This window comes from Ipomoea triloba, chromosome 5 (genome assembly GCF_003576645.1).
Source record: "Ipomoea triloba cultivar NCNSP0323 chromosome 5, ASM357664v1".
Classification (NCBI taxonomy): Eukaryota; Viridiplantae; Streptophyta; class Magnoliopsida; order Solanales; family Convolvulaceae; genus Ipomoea; species Ipomoea triloba.
In genome coordinates this window covers 3,659,105-3,679,672 of record NC_044920.1, presented here as the reverse complement: position 1 = coordinate 3,679,672, position 20,568 = coordinate 3,659,105, and the positions used below count along the sequence as shown (strand labels likewise).

The window sequence follows — 20,568 nt, the reverse complement described above, 5'->3', positions numbered from 1 at the left end:
TTCAGAAATGTCGTATCATTGCTTGTGACATTGGGAACACTGTGGTTCGCCATGTCAGAAGGTCAGCGAATCACGTTGCTCGTGTGCTTGCACGGGCGGCTGGTTCTTCCTCTGTCATTGGGGAGTGGGTTTCTTCTCCTCCTAATTGTATTTCGGGTTTATTTTAATATGATTGCTTCGGCTTGGTTTTCAAAAAAAATTAATGAGCAAATTCCACTTTTAATTATCAACTATTGTTTTAGTCATGTTCTTTTGATTTTATCTCACTGCATTTTGTACTTTCATTTGTTTATCACAGTTACTCTTATGTTTAAATTTATATCATTTCATCGTTTAATAAAGATGATTGATATGAAATTTAATTATTGAAACATTTTGTCTCAATATCTCATTTCTCTCTCCCCTCTCATAAACTTTTTAATTGAATGATGAAACTACATATTAGGGTGTGTTTGGAAAGCAGGAAAATGACTTATGGAAAATGTTTTCTGAAAAATGAGTCATTTTCCGGAAAATGAGTTCATTTTCAGTGTTTGGATGTACTCTGGAAAACTATATGTGTGTGTTTGGTTCATTTTCCGAAAAATGAGTAGAAATGTATAATTATATATTTGTATTATTTTATTTAAAATATAAAAATATATAAACTAATAATATTTATTAGAAATTAGAAATAATTTTTTTTTTACAAAAAAAGGTCGCACGAAGCCATTTTCCGTTTCCGAAAAATGACTTCCGAATTTTTTGTCCGGAAGTCTTTTTCCGGAAACATGAGCTCATTTTCCGTGGTCAACGGAAAGTGTTTTTCGTTGACCACATTTTTCAGATGTTGCCAAACACCAAAAACCCGAAAAATGATTTTCAGAAATCATTTTTCGGATTACCAAACACACCCTTCGTTATCTTTATTAAACAAGAATGACATAAATTTAAATAAAAAGACCAATTGTGGGCAACAATTGAAAGTTAAAGATGTAATAATGTAAAACTTAAAAAAGTATAATTAAATAGACAATGTTATAATACTCGGTGGCTGAAAGTGAGATTTACTCAATTATATAGCAAAAATTTTGATGAAAATGACTCGGCAGACTCAAACTTTGAACAAGTTATCTCACTACTGAAATCATGTATGGACTTTTACTTTATATCTCAAAGTCAATCTTTTTGTGAAAATCACCATTTGTTTTATCGAGTTAAGTTTTGAAATAGTCCCTTCACTATATAGATTTTACTGTTTTGATTTTTAACTTCTAATTTCATTTCCTAAAAAAAAAAAAAAAAAAAACTTCTAATTTCATATCATTAAAATCTTAATTATGAAACGCTTATATATTCTAGAACGAAAATGGTTTTTTTTTTTAAATATTATAATCAAGTGAGCATTTCATGAATTAACATTTCTTTTTATCTGCTCATTCCAATTTAGAAAATACATTCACAAGTATCAACTTTTCAAATTCTCTTTTTTCCTTTTTTTCCATTTTTTAAACACTTTCTCCAGAAAAATAGAAAAAAAAATTTGGTTATGTCTTTAAGGACCTCATCACAAATAGAAGGGACACTATTAAAAATTACTGCTGAGATTTTTATAAATATAGACTTTTCAATGTGCGTTATTAATATAATTGTATCATTAATATACTTTTATAATTTTATATTAATATCCTTATTCCGCTCTTATATTATTTTATTAGTTTTTCTTATGCGCGATGCGCAAAAAATAGGTGTCCAATATTAATATTTTATATTAAATTTTTAAATTTATTTAAATTTTAATATAGTAAATAATAATAATAATAATAATAATAATGTAAAATATTTTTATAAATTGAATATTTATATTTAAAAAAAACTAACATATAACTCTAATATTTAATGTGTATATATTATTATTATTATTTTTTGAGTACTACTGACTTTGTTACAAATTGAGTATATATTATTATTATTTTTAATAACTAACATATAACTCTAATATTTAATGTGTATATATTATTTTTTATAAATTGAGTATATATTATTATTATTATTATTGAAGAAGATAAGAAAATATATGGTGGATGCACGTGCATAATAACAATAGTGGAAAAGATAACGGAAGTTATAACGGTAAGGGTATATTTGTCCAAAATATTATGTAGTACAACTTTTATAGCATAATGTACGAAAAAATTTAACGAAAAAACGGACATAAATGAGGGGTATAACATTCATTTACATTTATTATGTTTTTAGATATTTTACTAGTTTTTCTTATGCGCGATGCGTAAAAAATAGGTGCCCAATATTAATATTTTATATTAAAATTTTAAATTTATTTAAATTTTAATATAGTAAATAATAATAATAATAATAATAATAATAATAATGTAAAATATTTTTATAAATATAATAATAATAATAATAATAATGTAAAATATTTTTATAAATTGAATAATAATAATAATAATAATGTAAAATATTTTTATAAATTGAATATTTATATTTTAAAAAAATAACTAACATATAACTCTAATATTTAATGTGTATATATTTTTTTTTTATAAATTGAGTATATATTATTATTATTATTGAAGAAGATAAGAAAATATATGGTGGATGCATGTGCATAGTAACAATAGTGGAAAAGATAACGGAAGTTATAACGGTAGGGGTATATTTGTCCAAAATATTATGTAGTACAACTTTTATAGAATAATGTACAAAAAAATTTAACGAAAAAACAGACATAAATGAGGGATATAACCTTCATTTACATTTATTATGTTTTTAGATTAGATATTTTTTCCTTTCCCTTTTCAAAATTTTTTTTTTTTTTTACCTTTCCCAACATGAACTTTTAATAGAGAAAAAGTAAACTTTCACCTTTTAAAATGAAAAATAGACTTAATAGGAAGTACTATCAAATATGTTTTTAAGGACATTATCACAAGTAAATTAAAAGGGAGAGAAAACAAACTTTCATCTTATAAAATCAATCGTACAAGAAAATAGACTTGATAGGAAGTACTATTATCATCAAGTACTCCATATGTTTTTAAGGACATTATCATTATTTATCACAAGTAGAAGGGAGAAAAACAGTATAACCAAGGGAGCATCTCATGAATTAATGTTTCTTTTATCTCTTCATTCCAATTTAGAAAATGCATTCACCAGCATCCACTTCTTAAACTCTCTCCTTTTTTTTTCTTTTTTTTTTCTTTTTTCTTTTTTTTCCTTTTTTCCATTTAAAAAAAAATCTCCAAAAAAATTATATGTGTGTGTGTCCACATGCCAAGTAGCGGATGTGAAGATAAATATGGTCCGTTCATTTAAATATGATCAAATGATGAAAATCAATGAAAATAGAGAAAAATATAGTGGTGTTTTTGTAATTTTCTGTAATTATAATTGTGCATTTAAAAATACTTGACGGTGTATTTAGAAATGCTTGACAGTGTATTTGAAGATGCTTTGAGTGCATGGAAGGCACTATTTGATTCCCATCACCTTCCCCGTGTCATTATGATTGTACATTTAGAAATACTTGACAATGCATTTAGAAATGCTTAACGGTGCACATAAAGCACTACCCAATTCTCATCACCTTCCCCCCGTGTCATTACGATTGTGCATTTAGCAGGGTTGCAAAAATCGCGCCTAGGCGCAGGTAGACCGCCTGGCATATCACCATAATCGGTGATCTAGGCGGCCGACTAGGCCGACTAGCTATTGTTTCCTCTCAGTTTTTTTTTTGTAAAAAAAAAAAAGAAGAAAGAAAAGGTTATTTCACTCAACGACGTCATTTTGAGCGAAATAACCTTAAATCATTCAAACCTTAGATGTTTTTATGTTAATATTTAATATTTTAGTATTAACTATTAAAATATTAAATAGTTTATAATTACCATGTCTTTTAAAAAATTTAAAAGATTAAAAATTTTTAATTTTTTTAAAATTAAAAAAATAAACGGGCAACTAGTGATTTTTCAATCATTTATAAATGTATGACAATGCATTTAGAAATGCTTGACAGTGCATTTGGAAATGCTTTGAGCGCACGGAAGGCGCTACTTGATTCTCATAGCCCTCCTCCACTGTGTTATCACAAGAGTTTTTAAATGCACCGTCAAACATTTCTAAATGCACAATCATAATTATAAATAATTACAAAAATATCACCATGTTTTTCTCCCTTTTCATTGATTTTCAGTCTTTGGTCATGATCAAAAAGACGAGAGATTTACTTTGCTAGCTATCACAACTCACAAGTTTAGAGGCCTGAAGGATGGAATCCTATTCTGAACACTAGTTTACATGCATTTGAAGGTTTGAAGGCCAATTAAAAAACATCCTGCAATTTACCTCCTTCAGCTATCTGCAGGGCAAGAGCAGTGGGGTTCAAACTGAATAGTATGTTGTGAAATAAATATGAATTTTCTAACCATTTTCTTCCCAATTTGGGTAGGAAGATATTTAATAGAATGGAGGATAATACTTGATCCAATCATCTCATCCAAACAAGAAAAACAAAATGCAAGGGGAACACAGTGCTGGACAAATATCAAAACTGAAAATCCATTACAACTTTATTTTTGTGTAATAACATGGGAATATACAAAAAAGCAGCCCCCACAATATGTAACTAACGACAGGCTTGTAAATATGTACAATCGTACACAGCTAAATGACAGCAGAAGTGGAGCCATGTCTACAAAACAGTGCTGGACAAATATCAAAACTGAAAATCCATTACAACTTTATTTTTGTGTAATAACATGGGAATATACAAAAAAGCAGCCCCCACAATATGTAACTAACGGCAGGCTTGTAAATATGTACAATCGTACACAGCTAAAGGACAGCAGAAGTGGAGCCATGTCTACAAAACAGTGCTGGACAAATATCAAAACTGAAAATCCATTACAACTTTATTTTTGTGTAATAACATGGGAATATACAAAAAAGCCGCCCCCACAATATGTAACTAACGGCAGGCTTGTAAATATGTACAATCGTACACAGCTAAAGGACAGCAGAAGTGGAGCCATGTCTACAAAACAGTGCTGGACAAATATCAAAACTGAAAATCCATTACAACTTTATTTTTGTGTAATAACATGGGAATATACAAAAAAGCCGCCCCCACAATATGTAACTAACGGCAGGCTTGTAAATATGTACAATCGTACACAGCTAAAGGACAGCAGAAGTGGAGCCATGTCTACAAAACAGTGCTGGACAAATATCAAAACTGAAAATCCATTACAACTTTATTTTTGTGTAATAACATGGGAATATACAAAAAAGCAGCCCCCACAATATGTAACTAACGACAGGCTTGTAAATATGTACAATCGTACACAGCTAAATGACAGCAGAAGTGGAGCCATGTCTACAAGGACTAGGATAACGGTTTCTAAATGTCTGCATATGATTTACCAACCTTGTTAAATGCTAATCAATCTTTCCCCAAGAATTCAGAGCAAGCATGTTTGAGTATATCATCTGCATGAATCTTAGTAATAATGTCGTCGCAAGTGGTACTTACTATGTCTTCATAGATTAAACAAACGGGCGTGATAAGATTAGCTCGATAGGAAGTAGTGTTGAAACCTGCAGCCAGCAACACCGCCAAGGTTAGATCATTTTCACTGTAATGGTGGAATGATCATTTGTCTGAATCTTTGTTAGTATCTTCATGGTCTGAAAATGGGTTATGGATCAGAGCGATGGCCTCTGCCTCTGTCATTCGGTTCTTTTTCATCTGAGATTGAGAATATGCCTCGAAGAATTCTTTGTTCTCTTTCTCTAACTCGTTCCATACTGCAAAATCAATCACTGAATCATATTGTAGCTACACGCAGTTTGTCGGCTTCCAAAAAAGCTTTAGTTTATCTAAACAACTAAACTACTCCTTACCTTTTAAATCTGAAGTTCTTTCAGTTTATCCTTTATCCCAAAAGCAGACTCTTTACAGGATTATATATACAGTGGTTGAATACATATCTAAAGCCATGTTACTGCATGCATGCATATGATAACAACAGTTTTTTTTTCTTTTTTTAATAAATACAACAAGGGGAGAAAAGGGGAGGGGGGGAGTGGGGGGTAGTGAGGATTGGTCCAGAGATCTCTTATACATTGGGTCTCAGGCCTATGATATTGGACATGAAAGATTAGGGATATAAAAAGCACAAAACACTAACCCGTTGAAGTAATGACTGGTTTGATGTTTGCATGCTTGGACAGAGCTTCCATGCACTCCTCTTTTGTCATGTTGAAAATCAGGCACTTCTCTATCAGGTGCTGAACCTAGATTTAGATTAGATTAGATGATCATATATATATATATATATATATTTATTTATTTATTTATTTATTTATTTATTTATTTGTAACAAGAAAAGCTTTCTGGAAATATAGCTTCAAACAATCAAGTCGAATGAAAAGAAAAGCAAGTGCATGTGCATCCAAAGACAGACAGCTTGAACAACCAGAAACTATGAAGATTATTTTATGAAGAGTGATTAACAGTGGCCAGAAGCAGAAGTTGCATCAGTTTTGATTTACCATATGTATATATGAAGCAGAGGAGTCACCCATACTGATTTAGTATCTGTTTCTTGCCAAAACGAGCTTAATGAAACAAGCAGGAAATTAAATGAAAGAAATGCTGAGAAGGAATATGGTGGTGTGTGATAAGTGAGATCATGAGCTGAGAAAGGAGCAACTATATATTGTGAAGAAAGAAGTAATACTAGGAGAGGGGCCCGGACTCCCACGTGGGAGATGGATGATTATTGGTGGAGTGGGGATTAGAGATTTGCAAATGACAATTTCCTTGTCTTGTAGAATTAGAGCAATCCCATTAGCAACAGGCAGCGTCCCCCACGTGATTAACAGGTCCCACACTGCAATAAGAAATGCATAGTAAAAACTGTTTTATTAAGGGATAGACAGATAAATCCCCCAATGCTTATGTAAATGATTGACACATGTCCACTGTTTAAAATCCAAGGTGGTAATACCCAACCCGAAGCAGCCAAACTGCAATACAACAAATTGCTTGCTTAGGTGAAGCAATCATCTACCAGTCCCTAGCAAAGGCATGGACAACTGATTCAATGCACTAGGGCGACGGTACACGTAATATACTAATTTTGCTAGGTCAGTTTACAAGGCAAAGTGATTGAAATACTGGCATGTGACAGATATAAAACATCCAAAAAAGGTTACACAAAGAAGAATTGTTCGATAAACAATTTTCGTAATTAGATACTCCCTCTATCCCATTTTACCCCTCAGGTTTACAATTCATTGGTTAAACCAACTCTTTCTTCCTTGCTTATTTTCTTTAGTATTTTTTAATTATTTTTAAATTTGATTTTTTGTGTTTAATAGCGTTTTTAATGTAGTTTCTAAATATATAAACTTTATATACTAATACTAAACTTAACACTGAAAAATTGAATTGAAAATAGCTTCAGCCAGACCTCATTAACCGAACAAGACACATAAAATGGGACGGAGAAAGTATTAGTTTGGTCTTGTGAACCAAGCACAGTCATAATTTCCATGTCTAAAAGTAATTAAATTTGCCAAAGTAAACGCTTCTGCAGAACGTTTGTTTGGCAGGACCTGGTTACCATTTGGCATAATATTAACCAATGACCCACAAAAATTGCAAGGTAGTCTAAATTCTTTAAGATGCTCACCTAGAATTAACTGTGCAATGCACCTTTCAACCAGTACTCAGCTCATTGTCAGGTTGCTTTACAAGTTGTTGTCCCTCACCGCTTCTCCAGAAAGGTCGAGGCATGTGGGTGCACTATTACCATTTATGGAAACTTACACTGCTACTTTCGATGACTCTTTTCATGATTCAATCAAGTAAGCCAATTCTGCAATTGCCATTGACCATCATTAGGATCGTTACTGTACTTGCTTGATAACTAATCATGTGGCTAAGTGCACACAACCACATGGCCCCTTTCCACTCTGAGAGCAAGCACACACTTCTTTCTTCATCCCCTTTGAACAGTTTTATTTTTTCCCTGAATCTGTTCAAAACATATCATTGTTACAACTTACAACTGTAGTCACAGTTTTGTATTCTTAGCAAAAAGACACACAGTTGTCTGGCACTATAGCAACTAGACATTTAAACAAGAGAGAAAGTTGGTTTCTTCTTTAATAAACTTCAATAAAGAAAGAGATGATAGAAATGTAATAACTCATGGTGGGCCCAACTAATTCACGGGTAACCAATGAATATTAAAATAGGGATGAAGTCATTAAATAACGGAGGTAAAAGATATATGTTGATGTAGTATCCTAGTGATATACAATCAGGTTTCCAGCTTGAGATGGATTAGACAAGAGAAACAAATAAATGAACAAGCATTTAACATTTAAACGCAATCACCTATAACCTCACGTTGATGATTGATAGCTTATAAATGACATACAGATCATATGTTTTGACAAGTATCTTTAAATTTGTTTACCAGTTACCACAAATAATTAATTAATTAATTAATAATAATAATAATTTCAATATGATAATAATGAAATTGACAACCATGCTTATTATTGGTAGCATTCCAAAGATAAAGCAATGCAGACAATAATGATAATATTTTGACAATCAAGAGTCAAACTTTCAACCTCAGAGAACATGTTCTACCTCAGTGGCCAAAGAATTCTCCTAACATGTAAGAAAAGAAAAATTATTGTTGTTAATATTCAGTGATTGATGAAAGACGACTTATTGTACCGTTTATTTAAAGATTCATTGAGTTTCCCATGGAGAAAAGGACAAAAAAAAAAAAGATATCCTAGAGACAGAATTAACCCTTATATCACCTCAAGTCACTCCAGAAATGCCAATTTCTGTTTGAATGGACACAAAACATGAAGATTCATTTTAAACAGATAAAATTTCTAAGTATTTCATGGTAGTAGACTGTAGATAGTCACTTAAATGCCCAAACAGAACCAGCCATTTTTACGCAGCGGACTATTACTCCTAATATTTTGCTAAACAATTCTCAAAGAATATAAGTCACGCCACAAATCCTTTCTGCTACTCTACGACATCCAATCACTTATCCATATAAGTTAAAACATTTTTTGGCATACACTCGAGTACAGCAGGCAAAGGAATCTTTTTGGTTCTTAACTCACACTCATCTGTTTAGTAGGTAGGAATCAAGTAAGCATGATCACCATTCTAATCTATGATTTTCTTAAAGTGTGAGGTGTTTCTAGTCCATCTAATCATGATTTCCTATGAATCCCTATTCCATTCAGTACCATTTTGTCCTTTTCAACACTCAAGAATAACAAATGAGGAATCTAAGTATCATTCCTCCCTTAATTTATTCCTGTTACAGATTGATCCAATTCCCATATTTGGGATTCCATCCCACCAAACGGAGCCCTAATCCTGTATGCATTTAACTTTCCAATCGGCCAATTTTTCTTTCAACAAAGGGCTGAAACAACTGGAATTTAAACACAAAATTTACACTATATTTTGCAGATTAGAGATCTTGAACACATATTCTAGTATTATCTCAATAATTCCAAGGTTTTCAGATATTTAAGATTAAATAATATATAAAAAGTCATGTTGTTGTCGGTAAATTATTGGAGATTGCGTAAGAAAGGAAAAGCATCTGTCAATTCCCAAAAACAGTGTGATTCAGGAAGAATATCAGGGGATTGAAAAGATGACCTACCGGAAGTAAAACGTTGTAGGAACAGAAATTCTTTACCCGTCTCAAAGAGAAGAAAATTACAGAGACTCCAATCCTCGGCCATTGCGACTGTTCTGCGGTAATTTCATTTTTGTTTTTCCCTAGACAATTGGCGGTAAATTCCCAGATCATTTTCTGCAATTCTGTGATAAGAGAGTAGCGATGATTTCCAGATTCAGTATTATCAGTTTATTATCACAAATATTGTGGTAAGACAATTAATTTAATAATTATCAAATTTTTAATTTAACTCTTTTAGGAAAGCATAATTGTGGCTCTTTTAATTATAACAGAGTTAATAGTACTTAAATAACTTTCTTGTTTAAAATAACTAATTTTTATTAATTACGCTCATAATATAAATTTCACGTAAAATGTATCTTCAAATAGCGGATAAAGTTTTATTGTAAATCAAAGATTATAACAAATTTTCTTTAAAGAGATAAAACATGTAAATTTTATAATTTAATCACTACAATTTGTCAATTTTATATAATTTATTTTAAAGTTTCATCATAAGTTTTTACTCGAAACACCTCAGTGTACTTGTTTGGAGATTGGTAGATGATGTAAATTTCAAGATTTGTCTTAATTAATCTACAAATTTTACATATTTGTATATTAGTACTCACAATAAGGTCAATATGAACATATCAAAAGAATGTTACGAATTTACGATCGACTGAATTGAAATATATTTGATGTACATTTAATTTAATATTTGCGTACATTAAAATTTAGGTTTATGAACATATAAAACAAATATTATGAACATAATTTAGGATAAGATTATTAAACATGATTAGTGAATTACCACTTAATATGAAATATAAAATAATCTCAAGTTAAAACAAAATCTATTTTGAAAGGTGGATCCAGACCCATGATATATTTGCCGCATTATTGGACGAAGACATTAGACACGGACAGATAGCGACTCTTTTTTTATTTTTGAAAGCGAACAGATAGCGACTCTACTTTGTAAAAATAGTACACTGACCCTTCATATTGACTTTCACTCCAATCCCTCTCTATTTCGGGGTACAACTGCTATATTCAAAGTTCAGACAAAGTTGAAAAGAATTACCGGAGTATATTTTACTTTAAAAAAAAAATTCTTGTTAAAATATAAAAATAATTTTTATACACATATTTAATGAGTATAAAATGAATTACAATCATTAGTCAACAAATACACTCTTGATGAAGATGGTGATCATCATCATCATCATCAACCAAATGTTCAAAAAAAACATTAATTTGTTCAAATAAATATTTCTAAATGAGTTAATATTTTTAGTCCTCAACGTCTTTTTATGTTTAATTAAATCATCGACTTTGGTGAATTAATGACTAAATTGAGTATTAATAGAAGTGAAATTACCAAGTTATCTTAACATATGACTCAACTGGATAAAAACATCAAAGTTAAAGACCTAATTAAACACACAAAGATGTTTAGGACTAAATTTAAAAAAAATAAAAATAAAAAAATCAATATAGTTGAAGACTAAATTACGTATTGCGTAGTATTGACACTTAAATAGAGAAACAACGTACAGGAAAACACCATCACTAATGAATTCGTGAAATGGTGGTATCATAGTAGAGCACTATTCCTCTGCATTAATTAATAATTACACAAGAAGCAGACATCATATGAACATACGGAGTATCGTTCATTACAATGAATTACCTCAGATTCTAACTAAATAAAAACCAATCTATAAAACAGGGATACACAGCATCAATATAGACAATTTACTGGTACAAACTGCAGGGAGTAGTATCGGCTTTATTTCTTTGACAGCAGAGGCTCCAGTTGAGGGTCTGCATCCTTGGACTGTAAAAAGCGTCCATTGCCCGACTCAACCTCAGCAGTTGAGAATTCGTCTTTCCTCTGCTTTAGCAGCCTTTCGAACAATATTGCATTCGGGCTGTTGTCTGATGATACTTCCTGTGTGTTGGGAAATTCGTTTAAGCTCTGTACATGTCGAAGACAAATTTGGACAGCATCGTGGACTCTAACAAAGTACCACTCCTTGCCGATTAGTTCAACCACACCCGCTTTTGCTAGAGATACCAGAACTTCTTGGTTTGGATTGGAAATAGCTAGCTGCAATGCAATGTGGTTCACAAACAAAGATCGAAATTCATGATACTGAATTTATTTTGGTTGCATCTTTTAGAGGATTAGATTCCTAACCTGAATGTGCCTTGACTTGTATTCTTGATAGAGGTCTTTCAAAGCTTGAACAGCACTAGCATCTATATATGTAACAGCTGAAATGTGCAAAGGCATTAAAATGGGGTATTACATCTCTATTACAGTATGAAGTGGAAAACATTCAAATAATAAGAAACTTACGAGCCATCTCAATAATCACGAAGTGAACTCTGGAAACTTCTGGCCCATGACTTGAGGATCCATCCTTTGCAATTTCATATTCCCGTAACCTGCCAACAGAGTAATGGTTAACAGAGATGATGAACCCAAAGCAATTTAGCTTTCAAATTGGCACAGAAAATATGGATTATTCAACTAATACGTGTTCTCACCTGTCCTTGATGTAACTTATGTTGGCAAAGTAAAGAGGCGCATCAATTCGAACAACCACAATCCCGTTGTATGTATATGCTTCGGGATATTGTCGAATGTTTCGGTAGACAGTGGTTCCAGGAAGACGGCCCAGGACAGCTACAAGATAAAACTATATCAATCAAGTTGTGCTCAATTTATGCATTCCTGCAACAGCTGAAACTGTAGACGCCAAAACCATTCACACAGCAACACCCATAAAACTACAACAAAAGATAAATATAATTTTTTTTTTTTGCATACAACATCCAGTATCTCCACCATTGTGAGACTAATTAGGATTTGATTCTGGTTTGACTCTTGCTCGGGAGTATAATGCACACATACAAGAGTTGAACCTCCAACCTTACAATTGAATTAAATAGAAATTTTGAACAAAGTAGAGGAAATCCAGAAGACTAAGATCAGAAGATCTGCTTCTGTTGGTAGAAGGAAGCTAGGCAAAGAAGCAAAGACTGCAGAGGTAAAGCTTCCTAAAAGGCATCATATTGGGTAATTGAATCACTTAGGAATTAAGATGAGTGCAAAAGTCAATTTTGAGATTTGTTTAGATGGTGACAATCAAAATGTTGAACAAGTGTTTTCAGTGTCTCCCATGCCAGTACTTCAGTAGGCGAGGCTCACCTATATGCGGATTTGCCGACTCGTGGATCACAAAAGCAAGTGAAACACCAACCTGCACCAATCAATGTAAACTTTGTTTACAAAATTAAGAGAGTAGATAAAAATGGCCTGCTTATCATCATTATCAATATATTTTCCGATATAAGGTCTGGATGGAGTGTACATAAGACTACCAGTGAAATAGTAAAGGAGAGCCAAGGTGTATAATGTTTGGGGACTAAAAGTAGGCATTTTATGCAGTCAACTACCACAGTATATATTTAGTGTCCACAGGCAACAAAACTAAAAAAGATGGTGGATAGAAGGCAGCCTTTTATTTCTAGTATAGCTATGACAAGTACAATGGTCAAATGAGAAAATATTCAATCTAAGATCAACTTAATACAATAGATAACCAATTTTCATCATTTTGATTAAAAAAATTCATGGATAACCAAGATAAAATCATGCACCTGTTTGATAAAGTTTATGATTATGGATTGTGAATAATCAACTCCAACTGATGGATTATTAGTCTAAATGAGCTAAAAGGTGTGTACAATCCATAATTCATAATTTTTTCCAAACATGACAAATAGATAATTTAATCTATAATGTCAACAATCTAAATAAGCTTTAAAAAAAACACAAAATAATGTATACACTAACCCCAACAAGGACGCCAATCTCTATACCAAGGAACAAAGTTGTAATGCAAGTAATTGCCCACAGGAGAAAATCTTTCTTGTCAACACGCCATAGAAAAATAGCTTCATCATAATCTACCTGGAGTAGCAAATTATTGCCAGAATGAGAAATTGCAATTTCACCATCACACAATGTAAAGTTGGATAACATATTATGAGCTGATGAAAGGGTAAAGAGCATGAGATAACCTTATCACCATCGAAAGTCACATGCAAAGAATAAAGACAAATAATAAAACACTATCTTAATTGAATCTAAAGGAGTCGGTGCCTGATACATCAAATCAAATTAGGATGCACCATAAAAGAGAATTTCACTTACAAATTGAGAAATATATGAAAGAAGTTTTTAAAATTAGAAAATCATATCAGTGATGGAGAAAAAAGTTAAATAGAAAGTGTGTGATTGAAGAAATATTGCAAGATCATTCATTGACACTGCATAATTATACCTTCAATTCAAAGTGTAATTAAAGTATGCAACTTTGCTCAACAGTTTATGGTTGCCAAGGAAAACATCCACACATGTGAGAAAGAAAAGGTTCTGAAAAACAATATGAATGACACTTTATCATATACTATTAAAAATTGTTTATGATGATCAAATCATAACTAAATCATCACCCCTACTTCATTTGATTAAATGAGAGCACAACAAGTAGAGGATACAAAGATTGCGTAATATCATAAGATATATACAACTATTATTGCAAGCAACTTTAGAATGGTAAATAAAGAATAGTAACTACTCAAGAACTCTTGATCTAACAGTAAGCTATACCTACCAGCCCAATTACAGCAGATATCACTATAGCAGCCAGAGAACACTGCAAAATAGAGATAATAGAAAGAAGTCAAAGAACAATGATTAGCAATTGGTGATTTCAAGTATATGAAAATTCTGGAAGAGAATTGGCAAAGTGTTGAAATATGATTGTAGAAGCCGGCAGCGAAATATGAAACAGTATACACATGGTCCAAGATTGCTCTAAACACATTACACTGGGATATACTCATAAACAGAGAATAATAAAATGCATGAGTAGATTTCAATGGTGAAACTGAAATTTCTGTAAATAAATAGAACACAAAACCGCAACCTGAGGTATGTATTCAAATAATGGCGTCAAAAATAAAAGAGCACAGCACATGATAATTCCCATCACAATCCCAGTTAAGCCTGTTCTTGCTCCACTTTCATGATTCACAGCAGACCTAGAAAAAGAGCCTTACAAAAACATTAAGAAAAAGAAGCCTACTTCAGGAATCAAATAGTGAGTCATCCAATACAAACAGAAACTAGAATCTCAGGCATCATACTAATTCTTGGTCATTTTAATAAGTGCAATTAGTTGTAATACAAATTCTGAAGAATTATGGGAATTCTACAAAGTGAAGTCTCACCTGTTGTAGGGTATGATGAGAAGAACGAACCACAAATGTTGGCAACACCAAGACCAAATAACTGTTAGTAAAAAATAAGCAATGACATAAATGTTCTTTAAACATTCACATAAAATGTTCTTTAAACATTTGGTGAAGAATTAAAACAAGAAAAGTAAGGATTAAGGAAGCCATCTAAAGCTGAAATTTCTTGTATAGTTGTATTTGTTAGATATTGAACTTGAGAATAATATATGTTGGGGAGAGAATGTTCAGTAGAATGAGAAACTAAATTCTTTTTGATAGATAAGCAAGTTGAAGGTTAATTATCTAAAGGCAATGGCATGTCCTACAATGCTTTACATTAACTCATGGTTAAAGGTTATGAAAATAATGAAAGAAAAGGGGAGGTTTAAATATTTAAGCTTAACTCAAGAATTTATATATATATATATAATAATAATAGCTGAAAAAATAAGCAAGGAAACTTTGCTTCCTAGAAAGCACACCTCTTGATTTGAATCCAACTCATATCCATTCTTTGCAGCCAGAGCTTTGGCAATGCCCACGGATTCCTACACATTCAAAAGTTGTATAGTTAATAGAGTTTGCTACAAGAGTGAGAGAGCATAAACACATACAAGTGCATACTCAGAGCTCGCCTACCAAGATAGCCACACCAGTAATAAGCATTGTCGTTGGAATCAAAAACTGTATATGGTCAAATTCCTTAGGAACAGAGAATTTTGGCAGCCCCTGTGGTATCTCTCCTACCTAAAACAAAGCGCAAAATATTTTAAGCCCCACAGTGAGGGATAATAACTGATTTAAAATTAAAAAAATAATACGGAGTAATAGAGTATTAAATGAAATGGGAAGTCTTGAAGAAAAACATTAAATGTCAATACAAGTTCTCAGATAATGTCAGTTGACATGTAATCAACCATGCTCTAGCAAGTGAAGATACATTTTGTTAGTTGTTTGCAGTCAATCAAGGTGCATACAAAGAAACATGGCAAATAAAAGAGAAGCTCAAGATCATGCTGCAAAAGATTATTTTTAACATTCACTAGGCTATTGTTGAGATCCTATACAGGTTTGAGTTAATTATGTTTTTCGTTTTTCTTTCTTTTTTTGGTTGGGATAAGTAAAGGCTTGTATTTATATAATTTAATTATTTTCTTACCAATGAAATTGAAGTCGGATGAAACATTTTGACAAAGACTGTACCCAGAACAACAGCTGTAAGAGGACCAGCTGCTCGTAGAAACCTCAAATACTTCCTTGACTTTCCCTGAAGAGGAAGACCAATGAAAGCATGTGAAACATTAGCAGTCTGCATAAAATATAAATATAAAATACAAAAAAAAAATAATAAAAAATGAATGAAAAGAAAAGGTCAATGAAGTCATACCAAGTGCTTCATGGTAAGAAGAATAGCTAGCATGATTGAGCCCATTACAAAAGGTGGCCAAGAAAACTACAGAAAGAAAATACAGTTAGCACATAAATAAACAAAATTCTTCTAGCAGTAAATTAAGAACCAATTAACATCTGACAATTAACCTTGATGTATGAACAATATCATAGGCCACACCAGTTCACATATTGGCAGGACTAGTGTGTTCAATAAAAAAACACTTTTTTGGCTTTTGAGGAGGAATTAAACCAGTAATCTTAGGTTTAGGAGGCATCACCATAGATAATTAAGCCAATAAGAAGCTAATAATTTTAGATTTTCTCTTACTGTTTTTTAAATTTAAAAACAAAAAAAAAAAGCAAATAAACAAACAAACAAACAAAAAAAACAAACAAAACAAAAGGCTGACTGGACTTGTAGATTTGAGTTCTTAGTCCAAAAACAATTTTTTTTGGGCCCTGGGGACAAAAGTGAGCAGTCCAATATGTCAAAGCTCTGCAAAATTGTCATTCTAGACAACTACCACACAATAATGACAATACACAGTTATTTGGTGCCTTAATGAAATGACTTGAGTTAATAGTAAAAAGATACAAGAAAACACAAATACGGAAAATTTAACCTAATTGATCATTGGACAGCATATAGTTGATGCTAGGACTAGGTGTCTAGGCCAGAAAAGAAATGCAAATTTTTTGTATATTTCAGCCTAAGATCAACCAAGATTAGTTTCATAAGATATAAAGTAAATGAACTCTGTCCTAAAAATTAAGTGTTTTGGCAATTACGCATACCTGATCTGCTCCAGATATAATACTCTCGATAAGTGGAATAATTTTGCTGCTTCGTTCTATATCATAGCCTAGGAAATATTTTATTTGGGACAAACCAATAACAACAGCAGAGGCCGTAGTAAAACCAGAAATCACAGAGTGACTGATGAAACGAATGAGCCATCCAAGCCTAAATTGGGGAAGAAATTAAATAAGACATATCAGCAAAAGTTGAAAAGGAATACAGTTATACAAGCAATCTACTAAAGAAGTGGGCTAAGGAAATTTTGAACAGCTGAAAAAACATGTATATCAAATCTCCATCCCCACAGAAAATACTTATTGCACAGTACACATTGGATAAGCAACAAATTATTAACTTATAACTTTTTAATCATTATTTCCCACAAAACCAAACAAGGTTGCACACCCTAACACCTAAAGGACATCAAATAGCTCCCAAGAATGCCAAACAACTACAACTATAAGTAAAACCTACTGCCTAGGAGTTTAAAGAATTTAAATATTTGGAAGTAAAAGTGACAGCTTGATATCTGCTCATTTGTCAGCAAACACAAATTGTATAGCAAAGAAACAAGCTTTAACCAGAATACCTTAAAAGCCCCATTATGCATTCTAAAATGCCGACCAGAAGGGCTAAGAGTATAGCAAGCTCCGTGTATAACTCATCTGATGGGTCTACTGTACTACTCAAGACATTCGAGACCAGCAGTGATGTTAATGCAACTGGACCGATTGCAAGTTGGCGAGATGACCCAAAAATTGCATAAACAAATATTGGGATAAAACCAGAATCTGACATGCAAAATCCAGAAACAAAAACCACAGTTATGAAGACTAATATATGAGCAGATTGAAGAATGGGATATCAATTCAGGCACCAAATTAAGTTGGCCTGTAAAACAATTATATAGCACTTAGCCAATACCCCTAACATCATTTACCATTATAAACTTGAATAGTCAATGCAATTGCTTAGTCCAACTAGAATTTGTTTCTTCACAACTAAAGATAGAGGAAACTCAGAAAGAATAAAGTGAAAACTCTTCTTTATTCTTTTGTAATTTTCAAATGTAGTAGCACAACTTAAAACCACACACTCGGAAAGAATCAACACACTGTCAACAGAAATTTTCAGAACATTCATGTTAAAATACCTACTAAAATAAATTTCACTCAATTTGAAATAGCAATCAAACTAAAATTAGGTAGCATACTTACAAAGACCATATATTGGTTGAAGCCCAGCAAGCTTTGCATATGACATTGACTGTTCAGATAACCGCATGATTAGAAATTGATCTCAAATTGAGCCACAGGTGATTTGATTGATAAACAATCCAAATGATATGGAGTACTTTAAAATCACATTATTATGGAAATAGAATGCCAGAGAATGCTTTTTTTTTATATAAGAGGGTAAGAAAAAAACACAATCTAAAAATGGCCAAGCATTATAGGGTAGCACTTAATCACTCATAGTGTAAAGCCTTGAATAAAAGGCCAGCTTATCCAATCATCATTTTCTTAAGTGATTTTAACAGTAACCTGTCAGTAAGAAGCAGTACCCGGGTACTCACAAACAGTGCTTACATTCATCCACTAATCAAAACTCAGAAACTTGCTTTAATATCAGCCAATAAACTCCTCTGCTTATTTTCTATGTTGCCTTTTTTTTTTAAATGAAATGAAATTTGAGCGATAAAGACAAACTGACAAAGTGAACTATCAATTCGATATATCAGCAAAATCAATCCATTGGTTCCATTCTCCGCTTCTCGCAGTCAGATATCACATATCAATTATAAAAAAAAAAACTCAAATACTCAGTATACACACATGTTAAACTAAGCGCAAATGAAAGTATGAAACATTTCCAGAGCCAAACATCTGTAGAGAGAAAGAGAGACCTGAGGGACGAGCATGATCCCCACGGTGATGCCAGCCATGAGATCAGCTTGCAAGTCCTGTCGCCAATTATACGTTCGAATCCATCGATAGCAAGGCAAGCAGAGCTCAATCCACTCCGTCGACGTCATCCGCTTGACCTTCTCCCTCCACCGCGACACGGCTGAGCCGGCAACCGACGGCGAGGGCGACGCCGCATCCGTCGGATGCTGCAGCGGTATGACCTTGACGGGGCGGGAAGTCCGCATGGCGGCGGAGGAAAGCGGCGAAAGAGGAGCCGAGTCGGCGGCGGCAGCTCCAGCGCGGAGGTCGCGGGAGCTTGGAGACGCGTAGGTTATCTCCCTACGCATTGTTGAAAAAGAAGCGCGTCGGCTAGGTAGCGTGCGCCGGCTAGCATCAGAGCCGCCGCGAGGAAAGCTTTTAGAGGCTGAGAATAATAGCACAAAATATTGGTGTATCAAAAGAGACGCAAGTAATTGGTTGTCATTTACTCCGTTTCATATAAGGGACCCGATTCTCCACTTTAAAAATCAAATCAAATCTAATATTATAATATAATAATAATAATAATAATAATAATAATAATAAAATGAGAAAACGTTTGTTTTGTCACATCATTTATTACCTCTAAGCCCAATCATTATTATCATTATATAGTAAAGATTATTGACATAAATTTCATTTTTAGTATAAAGGTTAACTTTTATTACATTTTTTTTTTGAGAAGATTAACTTTTATTACATTAAATGTTCATTTTACAAATAAGTAACTGGTGAAAAGTGATAATAATATAAATGATGGAGAAATTTGTTAAGGAGTATTTTTGTATAATTTAGAAATAAAATTGACATTCTTGATTTATTTAATCGTCCACTCAAATGCAATTTGTCCACGTTTGAAAGTTTGTTGGTTCGTGGTTATCACATTTTATGTAATTTTTACGTTGTTTGTAAATTTACATCATATAGGAAAAAATAAAGAAACTATATAATATTAAAAATGTGTATGCTTTATTGTCTTCAAAAAAATGTGTATGCTTTGTTCAAATTTTTTTTAGTGATAAGAGAATTGTGCAACTACTATCTGTGTGCACGTGTAAACTTCGCATTGTGACCTTAATCATTAAATGATTGTTCAACTTTTTATATTACACGATTTAGAACATTCTCAATTGTTTGAATTTTTGCTAGATGTTTTAAGTACAACAAAAAAACATAGGAAGGATAAAGAATGTGGAAACAAAAAAAAATCCACAAAATTATAAAAGTAGTTAGGATGAGCGTCAACTGCACGAGATGCGCACCCGCTAACTTTGATTTTTTATTTTTCATTTGTAAGACCCGCAAATTATATATATATATATATATATATATATATATATATATATATATATATATATATATA

The 20,568-nt window shown here is 32.3% G+C and overlaps 1 protein-coding gene and 1 long non-coding RNA gene across 4 annotated transcripts; both read right to left on the bottom strand.

The window, feature by feature from the left end:
- Positions 1 to 6,194: 6,194 nt before the first annotated feature.
- On the bottom strand, positions 6,195 to 9,882 carry LOC116019239. 3 transcript variants are annotated; one of them, XR_004098678.1, is made up of 3 exons: positions 7,704 to 8,111; positions 6,747 to 6,899; positions 6,195 to 6,300 (listed from the first exon to the last, which is right to left on the bottom strand). It is a non-coding gene; the product is annotated as an uncharacterized LOC116019239 (long non-coding RNA). The 3 variants fall into 3 exon arrangements; XR_004098677.1 differs by lacking the exon at positions 6,195 to 6,300 and adding an exon at positions 9,732 to 9,882 and having other exon boundaries at positions 6,654 to 6,899; positions 7,704 to 8,048; XR_004098679.1 differs by lacking the exon at positions 6,195 to 6,300 and adding an exon at positions 9,768 to 9,875 and having other exon boundaries at positions 6,654 to 6,899; positions 7,704 to 8,048.
- Positions 9,883 to 11,252: 1,370 nt separating this feature from the next.
- LOC116019819 (probable sulfate transporter 4.2) lies at positions 11,253 to 19,641 on the bottom strand. Its single transcript, XM_031260159.1, has 17 exons — positions 19,166 to 19,641; positions 18,477 to 18,525; positions 17,849 to 18,050; positions 17,256 to 17,424; positions 16,456 to 16,521; positions 16,228 to 16,335; positions 15,708 to 15,815; positions 15,551 to 15,616; positions 15,063 to 15,123; positions 14,759 to 14,886; positions 14,444 to 14,485; positions 13,621 to 13,737; positions 12,973 to 13,024; positions 12,309 to 12,447; positions 12,118 to 12,206; positions 11,956 to 12,032; positions 11,253 to 11,865 (listed from the first exon to the last, which is right to left on the bottom strand). The coding sequence occupies exons 1-17, from the start codon at positions 19,511 to 19,513 to the stop codon at positions 11,545 to 11,547; spliced, it is 2,142 nt and encodes a 713-aa protein (XP_031116019.1). The 5' UTR covers positions 19,514 to 19,641; the 3' UTR covers positions 11,253 to 11,544.
- Between the last annotated feature and the right edge of the window lie 927 nt (positions 19,642 to 20,568).

Coding starts and splice junctions, on each gene's coding strand:
- LOC116019819 (XM_031260159.1), bottom strand. CDS start 19,513: ATGCGTAGGGAGATAACCTACGCGTCTCCAAGCTCCCGCGACCTCCGC. Junction 18,526..19,165: donor GGATCATGCTCGTCCCTCAG/GTCTCTCTTTCT, acceptor TTATCTGAACAG/TCAATGTCATATGCAAAGCT. Junction 12,448..12,972: donor GTCGGCAAATCCGCATATAG/GTGAGCCTCGCC, acceptor TTTATCTTGTAG/CTGTCCTGGGCCGTCTTCCT.